The 9851-nt window shown below is 30.7% G+C and overlaps 2 protein-coding genes across 2 annotated transcripts in view; one reads left to right on the top strand and one right to left on the bottom strand.

The window, feature by feature from the left end:
• LOC110427114 (putative disease resistance protein At1g12290) overlaps positions 1-9851 on the bottom strand; it is a 45386-nt gene that overhangs the window by 2818 nt on the left and 32717 nt on the right. The gene's annotated exons all lie outside the window — the stretch shown is intronic.
• LOC149526416 (disease resistance protein RML1A-like) overlaps positions 4505-9851 on the top strand; it is a 5932-nt gene continuing 585 nt past the window's right edge. Inside the window, 10 exon segments of the mRNA XM_089785417.1 lie at positions 4505-5001; positions 5267-6407; positions 6496-6831; positions 6918-7335; positions 7338-7403; positions 7406-7708; positions 7711-7787; positions 7872-7902; positions 7905-8312; positions 9683-9813. Of these exon segments, the coding sequence (XP_089641543.1) occupies positions 4505-5001; positions 5267-6407; positions 6496-6831; positions 6918-7335; positions 7338-7403; positions 7406-7708; positions 7711-7787; positions 7872-7902; positions 7905-8312; positions 9683-9813 (3408 nt within the window).

Below are 9851 nucleotides of genomic sequence, written 5' to 3'. Positions count from 1 at the left end.
GTTTGTCAATATAATGGGTATTAATCTTATTGAGTTCCCTGTCTAATGAACCCGAGTCTTGTGCTGCTGAATTCCCCTCATTGCTTCCACCCTCATTGCTGAATTCCCCTCATTGCAAAAAATATCTTAGTTTGACTCACCGTGGGCCGTGGTTTTTTCCTTTGCAAATTTTGATAAAAATTTAAAAATCTCTACTTAAAAACGTGATCTTGTTCTAAGTTAGTACATGGCAAAATGAGAATGTCTTTTTTAAATTTCTTGTTAAATATATAATAGATATATAATGTAAGTGATATTTATTTTTGAATGGTTGACAGTATGAATAGAAAGGAAAGATACAGAAGATATTATAGTGGATAAGATACAAGGATTAAGAGTTATATGATTACAACAAATATAATCAAGGAGCGAAAATGAATTACCTAGAGTAAAAAAGGAGGTAGTACGAAAAGAAGAACTCGAAAAGATAATGTATTTTAATTAAACCTCGATATTAGTGCCCCAAATGCAAGAGTGGCAATGGATAAAGATCTAGATATTGAGAAATCTCCCTTGAGTTTAAAGGTACCACTTTTTGACTTAAGTGAACACAGGTGACAATTCTCAATAATATGCCCAACCTTATGACATCCAGGGCAATCAGAAAAATTGACCCGCAAATATATTTGGTGTGAAAATCCATTTGCCTGAATTGAACCGCTACCATAAATTGATTTCCAGAAATGGACGGACGGCCGAAATGCTTTGGATGTCAACTCACTCGTCAGGAGTAGACTAATAGCGGGCCCGAGCGACCGCAGCAGCGAGACAGTGATGTTGGAACGGTCGACGTTGCTGAACTGAACAGCACAGGAGGATCAAGGAACCTCATTACTTTCATCTTACAACTATAATGTATGGATTAAAAATAATAACTAATTAAACGTGACAAATAAAACCATAGATTCAATGTAGTTGTTTTATATAAAAATAAGATTATGCATGCAATTTTTTTATTTATAAATTTAAAATTTGGACTTTTTAATGCATTGCGAAATGTACTTTTTAAGTAATAATAGCAATATGAAAAAATATTCTTTGATAAACTATTGAAAAATTTAAAGTCACTGAAAATTAATATTTTCAATGATTGAATTTTTTAAACATCAAATAAAATATTATCAATTTAAGTTAAATAATGATAAAAGAAAAAAGTAAAAAAGAAAGAAAAATAAATATTAAAAAGCGTAGTTGATATAAATGGAAACAAATAAAGAGTCACACTAGTATGAATTGAAAAAGGTAGACATAACGAAAAATGAATTTTTCTTCTTCGGTTTGGTGTGGTCTTTGGAGTGATTGACTGACAAATATATTTGGAATGCAAACGCATTTGGTTGAATTGACCTCTCCGCATAAATTGACCGGAAAATATTTTTGGATGTCAACTCATGTTCAAGTTGCAAAACCATGATTGAATTCATAGTGGGTCCAGTCATATTTATAGGATAAAATTAAAAAAATTTCTTCAAAACATTTCAAAAAGGATACTTTAATTTTTTTTTTCAAAATGATATTTTTGATCCCTCAATTCTTAACACCATAAGTTAATAGTTAAAAGAATTAAATCTAATATATAAATATTTTAAGACATAAATCTTCTTATATTATTTTTTTAATTTAAGCATATACTTTTTGTTAAAAAACTATTCATTGTTCTTTCAAAAACCTTAATGAAAAAAAAAAGTTAAAAAATTTTGATCTGCAAGCTTCAAAATTTAAAGCTATATCTACCTTGTAAAATCATAAACCTTTTTTTTTTTGAGGTAAAGTCTATTGTCATCAAACTATGTATTTCTCCAATAGTTTGAGAAACTTTCTTTTTTTTTGAAAAAAATGTATTAAAAGTAAATCTTTTGTTCAATGATATATAGGTATTTCAAATTTAATAGTGTCAGGTCAAGAGATTAATTTCTTACTCATGATTATTAATTTTGTCAAAAAAATTTTGCCCAAAATTTGTTCTTTGAGAATAAGGTTTAGGGTGATGAAAAAAGATTTTGAGTTGATTACTATATGTCAAAAGTTTTAAGTTTTTTTTTCTTTTTTGTAAAATATTGAATTTTATTAAGTATCAAAGTGAAACTAATTACCACATTCACAAATTTCATTCTAGAATTTTATTAAGTTCTAAGGTTTTTTCTTCTATGTTAAATATTGAATTTTATTAAATATTAAAGTAGATTTTATTAAGTTTTGGAAGAGAGCATGAGTAGATTTTCTTTTAAGAGGGCATTTGTGTTCTAAACTATTTGTATAGCTTTAGATATAATTTTTTTTAATTGTTGACTAGCAGTGTTAACAATTAAAAGACCAAAATTATCATTTTGAAATAAAAGGGACGAAAGTGTCATTTTGAAGTGTTTTGAGGCACTTTTTAGATTTTACTCATGTTTAGACTCAGAAAATCAAAAAGAGCAAATTAAGTGGCCGAAAATAATTGGACTATGGAGAAAAAAAAAGGCTAAAATCTTGTTTGAGGTGGACTTTTTTTCTTTGATTTCTTACTTTCTAGTTTTTATCTCTAAAACTTATTATAAAAATAAAAGTAAAGATTTAAAACAAAATCATAGTAAGAGACTGTTTGGTCTAACTTTTTTTTTAACTTAAAAGCTATTGTGAAGCTTTTATGAAAAATAATAGTTTTTAAGATTAAGTTAAAGCTATTTGGTAAACTATTTAACAACATAAATTATATAAGCTCTAAAGTTAAAATTACCATAAAGGGTATTCATACAATCTTCAATTACCCTAAACTATAGCGGAAGGTTTCAAGTTTTTATACGATTTTAAATATTAAAATAAAAAAATTAATAAACAAAAAACAACTTTCAAACTTGTATATTAGTAATAGTATTAGATTTTTGTTGATCTAGCAAGCAATCAGACCATGATGCGTCAATTCTAAAAAAAAAAAGAAGAAGAGAAAACAGTATATTTGATATTAAAATCCTTTTGATGAAACAGGGAGAAAATCTTTTAATAATATATTAATGGAGTTTTGAATTTTAGATTTTTTTCCCTTAAATTTTATAAAAAAAAATTTAGATTTTGCTATGTTGAGAAGGACCAATGGCAAGCCTATCAGCAGCTATTCTCTATTTGTTTTTTGGCAGCAGCAGCTATTCTCTTAATAAAGATGAATTTGATAAGATTATTTGGGGATTTTTTATGAAACTGATGGCAATAGGAATTTTTGGAATCTTATTTGGTCTAATCTTGCTGCTTCCAAATGTGAAGTTTTCTGTTGTTAGGTTATGAAAAGGCGTATTGCCGTTAAAGGTGAGCTTCTGTGGAGAGGTTTGATTGATAGAAATGTTTCTCTTGCTTCCCTGCGGTTCTTTTTTGCTGCGATTCTGGTTGCTCATTGGCTGGGGTTCTGTTTCAGCTTTCAGTTTTCATGGCCCTTTCTTGTTTGCTTTGTTTTATTTATTTTTTATTCTGGATTTGTTTTTTGTTGCCTCTATGGCTTGGGCAATTTTTCTTATTCTGTTTGGTTGTTCTGAATTTTCTTTGTAATGGAGTCCACTCCTTGGGTGACTCTATTTTTTGCCAACAATGTCCAGCCATTCAAAAAAAAAAAAAACTTTTAAAAAATTCTTGCCTATCTAGTGTTTTTTCATAGATAACGTTTTTCAACTCCTTCGTATGTATGCCAAATTAGGATTGCTATGATCACTTCATCAAAGAATAATAATAATAGTATCTCACTTAACTTATTAGAGTTATTTTTGTTAAAAAAATCCTAATTATTGTTTAACATATATGAAATTGTTGGCAGTCTGCTTTTCAAAAAAAAAAACTATTCTTAGTCTAATTATATTTTTTTAAGAATGGAAGAATTCGAACTAAATTTTTTATATAACAGATACATACACTTTTTATTGAGTCAAATATTGTGTTACGTCAACCCCAACCCCAACCCCAACCCCAAAGTCTAAGTCATACAGATAATGAATCATGACATTTTGCCTTAAGTTCAAGTCTTTGTTCAATGGTGTAAAAAGTCAGCTGAAAATGACAATAAATAAAAATAAAGATGTATTAAAGAGGGCTTTATCATGTCAATTTTGAAGTATAAAAAGTGTTGTAGTGCTGGGACTTATTGTTCTTAGTTCATAAGAACACATCCTCTCTAATTTCTTAAAAAATGAAAAAGTTATCTATTTCTTGATCATTTCTGGTTTTACAATCCACTTTCTCTTCATAGAGAGTACAAGGGCAACGAAAGGCTGTCAGCAAGGTACTGTCTTGTCTAAATTCATTTACCAGCTTAAGTATGACCTTTAATCCTAGCTTTAGCTTTAAGTTATATAACTACTTATTTTCAATTCTTTGATCTTGGTTATATATAGGGCCTTCAAATTTTTTTATTAAATTCTTTCCTTTGATGACATAATTAAGTTGTTCTACATTATTTTAGGTGCCTCATCACCCAATACAAATTCTTTTGTGTTCTTCTTCAATGGCTGTTTCAATGGTCCAGGAGTCCTCTTCATCAATTTCTCGATATACTTATCATGTATTCCTGAGTTTTAGAGGTGCAGATACACGTAAGAACTTTACGGATCACCTTTACATGGCTTTAGTGCATGCAGGAATTTACACATTTAGAGATGATGATGAGATTGAGAGAGGGGAGAACATAAGAGACGAAATTGCAAGAGCATTGCATGAGTCAAAAATGTCTATCATTGTCTTCTCAAAGAATTATGCTTCATCGATATGGTGTCTTAACGAACTTGTCAAGATAATGGAACATAGGAAATTCTCCAAACACATTGTTCTGCCAATTTTCTATGACGTGAATCCATCTCAAGTCAAGAAGCAGACAGGGAGTTTTGCGGAAGCGTTTGCTAGACATGAAGAGAGCTTCAAGTATGACATGGACATGGTGGTACAAAGATGGAGGACTGCTTTAAGAGAAGTTGCGGATTTGGGAGGCATGCTCCTAGAAGATAGGTAAGCAACTTTGAAACTATTTGATCCCTTCTTAAAAATTGTAATTTAAACTATGACAATTGTAATAAATTGAAAAGAAAACTTAATAATCTAATATATTTAAAAGTAATTAAGATGTAATTTATATTAAAAAATAAAAAATATATAATATAAAAATCAAAATTATGTAAGAAACAAACAAACAGGTTAAATAGATTTTTTTTCTTAATTTTCATGATGTCATCGGCTAAGTTATATTAACACTTATATATTTTAACATTTGTAGACATGAATCGCAATTCATTCAAGATATTATTAAACAAGTTCAAAATAAGCTCCATCGCACCACTTTATATGTCCCTCCCTATTTAGTTGGAATAGATGCTCTTGTGGTGCGCATTAATTGGTGGTTGAGAGATGGGTCAAATAAGGTTGGCATAGCAACAATTTGTGGAATTGGAGGGATTGGGAAGACAACCATTGCCAAACTTGTTTACAATCAGAATTTCCAACTATTTGAAAGTTACAGTTTCCTTGGTGATGTTAGAGAGACTACTCAAGAACGCAATGGTCTGGTTCAGTTGCAAAGACAACTTATTTCAGATATCTTGAAGGGGAAAGCAAACAAAATATACAGTTCAGATGATGGAATCGCTAAGATCAAAGAAACTATATGCCATAGGCGTGTGCTTCTTGTCCTAGACGATGTGGATGATTCAGAAAAAGTAACAGAAATAATTGGAGTGCAAATTCCTTTTCATCCAGGAAGTAAAATCATTGTAACTACCAGGCATCGATGTCTACTAAATGATCTTTTTATTAGGCATATGTTTGATTTTGAAGCATCATCCAATTATGGAGACTCATGCAAGGTATTTGAAGTAAAAGAATTAGCTTTCAATGAATCACTTCAACTTTTTAATTGGTATGCCTTCGGACGGAATGATCCAATTGAAAGTTATACGGATTACGCAAGGAGTATAGTGAAACATTGTGGTGGGCTTCCATTAGCTCTTCAAGTTTTGGGTTCTTCTTTGTCTGGTAAAAGTATAAATGTGTGGAGAAGTGCATTAGAGAAATTGAAAGCAATCCCTCATAGCAAAATTCAGAAGATTCTAAGAATAAGCTATGATTCCCTACAAGATGATCATGATAAAAATCTATTCCTTGACATAGCTTGTGCATTCATCGGGAAGCATAGAGATTACACAACTAAAATTCTAGATGGTTGTGATTACTATACAGTAATTGGTATAGAAAATCTCATAAATGGGTCTCTTTTGGTTGTTAATGAAAGAAACAAGTTGATGATGCATCAAATGATTAGAGATATGGGAAGGAACATTATTCGTCAGGAATCTTTTGACCTTGGGAAACGAAGCAGGTTATGGCATAAGGATGCATTTAATGCATTAAGAGAAAAAATTGTAAGAGGGACTTCATTTTCTTCCACTCTTTTTATTCAATTCTCTAATATCGTACTTTTTAAAACTAAAGAAATTCTTTCTCCAACAGGGTACAGAAACAATCAAGTGCCTTACCATTGACTTACAAAGATTGCTGAAAGAGAAGTACGGAAAGACAACTGCAAATCATTCAAAAGATTCATTTCTCATGTCAAATGAGTTACATATAGAAACTGATGCATTTGCAAAGATGCAGAGTCTTAAACTGCTTCAAGTGGATTATGTAAAACTTAAAGGAGACTACAGAGACTTCCCTAGGAGCTTAATATGGTTGTGTTGGCATGGATTTCCTCAAGAATATCTTCCTAGAGATTTAGATATTTCTAGGCTAGTTGTTTTTGAGATGTGCAACAGTAGCCTCAAACGTGTTTGGAATGATACAAAGGTGTGATACTACTTAATTTCTCTTTTACTTTTTGTGAAGCAAAAACAAAATTATAAGGCTAAGTGTTTTTTTTTCCTTTTCTACAGTACTTTCTTCCAAATTTGAAGATCCTTAATCTCAGTCACTCCCATGGCCTTCTCAAAATCCTGAACTTATCAGGTCTTCATAGTCTTGAAAGGTTGATGTTGAAAGATTGCATAAGGTTGATTGAGGTTGATCAATCCATTGGTGAGATAAAGACTCTTACTGTTTTAAACCTTAAAGGTTGCAAAAGTCTTAGAAAACTTCCAAGGACAATTGGTTCACTTGAATCTTTGGAAGAACTTATTTTATCTGGTTGTTCAACATTTAATGATGCGCCTAGGGATTTGCAGAATATGAAATCATTGAGGGTGCTTAACTTAGATGGAACTGCTATATGTGAATCCAATTCGTGGTTGTCTTGGTTATCACTAAAAAGAAGCAAAGAGTTGGGTTTCTTTTGGGCATCTTTGCCGTGTACTTTGTAAAGTTGAGTCTTGAAAGTTGCAGACTATCTGATGATGTTATGCCCATTGATTTGAGCTACTTACCTCCTTGAAATCGTTAAATTTAAGTAGAAACCCAATTCATAGCATTCCTGAGAGCATTATCAACCTTACAAAGCTTGATGAACTTGTGCTGATTTGTTGCAAAGAGCTCCAATGGCTTCCAAAGCTTCCAATGAGTGGCTTGCGTGTGATAACGTCTCAATCATTGTATAACATTTCAAGTATGCCCTGCTTAATAAATTTGAAAAGGTGTATTGTCTTTAGTTGTGAGAAGCTAACTGAGGTTGAAGGCGTGTTCAAGTTGGAACCAGTTGAAAACTTTGAAGTGGAAAAGATCAAAAGCTTATTCATATGGACTTGATCGGAAGCATTAAATTGAAAATTTATAACTATCTTACGGACACAAAAATGCTGGCTACCACCCAGGTCTTTTCTCAATCTACTAAAAATTTTTAGTTTCTTATTATACATTACTTAGTACTTTCATAAATAATGGTTTTAATGTCTCAGATATTTCGTGATGGCGACATAACTAGCTGCTTTGTCTCCGAAATGAGGTTCCCATCGTATTTGAGTCTCGCTCCAAAGGGTCTAAAATTTCTTTTTCTTTGCCACAAAATCCTGGTGAAAAAGTTTGCTGGTTAAAACTATGCATAGTATATTCTGTTGTTAGTGATGAGATATTTGAATATCTACCATGGGTGCAAATTATTAATGAGACCAAGAAGTTGACGTGGTCTTATTTCTCAAGTTTCATTGGAATTCCTGAAACCAATAGTAACACAATCTTATGGCTAATCCATTGGCCAGTAATGGATTATCAGTTGGAAAATGGCGATTTGGTGAGCTGCAGATTATCAACCTCTGTTTTCAACGTAAGAGAATTTGGGGTTACCTGTGTATCACAAACCAAGGTTATGTATGAAGATGATACTCCACAATACTCTCAAGGTACGATTGCACCTAATAGCATTCATAACAACTTTTTATCTTTTTGGCTTGACTTTATACATCAATAGTTTCTTATATCTAGGTTTTTTCATGGAAATTTTTTAAATTAATCTATGAATTTTTGAGATAAAAAAACTAAGTACGAGATATGTCAGCATGTCAGATCATTATCAATTATTACATGTTAGAGTGTTACGTCAATGTCACATGATATAGAATGATAAATGATATTTTGATTAAGTCAATCTTTAGTTATAAAGACTTATTTGACTCAAAATAATAGTATAAGGATTTGATGAACGTAATAAAAGCGTAAGGGTTTATTTAAATTTTCTTAAATAGTTTAAAGATTTGTTTAGATATTATGTCAAAAATATTTTTAATATTTAAATAATAAATAAGAAATAAATAGGCCTTATTGCCCAAGCTTAAGTTTTTGAATTGTTAATTGAGCTTGGTCTATCCTATAAACACCTATAGATGCTTGCTTTAGGTCAAAATATTTATAAATCACTTTAGGTTAAGTATAGCCATAAATATAAAAAGAACTAATGATGATAGGATTGTTGGATTGCACCTTGTTACAAGATATTGTTTTTTTAAGGGCCTACCTTGACGATATTTTCATCTTCAAAAGAGGGACCTTGTGAGGGAACATGTCTTTATTTATAAGGTACAATTCAATCTTTGGTTCTTAAAGATGTGGAATCTAATTTTTTTCAAAAAAATGGAAAAAATGTGGAATTTTGCCCCTCAACATTAACCCCACAATCAGAGTAGATTGTGTTTTCTTTGAGGGTCAATATGGGAGTCCCACAAACAAAGCCATTTGTTAATGCTAGAGTTATTGGACTACATCAGATTACAAGATATTATCTATTTTGAGATTTACTACTACGATTTTGTTCTTTTGAGAAAAGGTACCTCGAAGGGAAAAAGGTATGCCCTTACTTGTAAGTCATATATAATCTAGTCCTCGGTTCTTAAAAAGGGGAGATCTTTCCTCCTTAACAAAGGCCTTTTCACTTATAATATTGTTCCTATTCTTATGATCTTAAGCTACAAAAATTATATGTAGCACTTTCTCATCTATTCTTGTCCTTTTCCTATAATTTCAACCTAAGTCTTCTAAATTAATTGGGTCTCAAATTCTTAGTATTCTTTTAATTTATTAATATTAATTCTAAGTTTGATCCTAATCTAAAATTTAATTATTTTTTTTTCATGCACCATTATACTATTGCATCTTTAAGGGCTTTTTTTGTTGTATTTTTAAATTCAATTTTTTATACACAAATACTCATGGAAATGTAGTATTTTTTTTATTAAAATTGTATAATAATGACATATCTATTTTTCTCATCTTTTAGAAAATGAAGATATTTGGAGAGAGATTGAGTTGAAAGTTAATGAAGAATTACTCAAATTGGGCTCCAGTGGAAATATCAAAGTGCAAATTTACAATGAGTTAGAGGAATCAAAACTGATTGCTTCCCCTAAGGTTTCCTTGATCTCCTTTCTAATATTTTTGGTTTATTA

This window comes from Theobroma umbraticum, unplaced genomic scaffold, assembly GCF_002168275.2.
Source record: "Theobroma umbraticum cultivar Fairchild unplaced genomic scaffold, ASM216827v3 scaffold_228.0, whole genome shotgun sequence".
Classification (NCBI taxonomy): Eukaryota; Viridiplantae; Streptophyta; class Magnoliopsida; order Malvales; family Malvaceae; genus Theobroma; species Theobroma umbraticum.
This window is presented reverse-complemented; position numbering and strand designations above follow the sequence as displayed.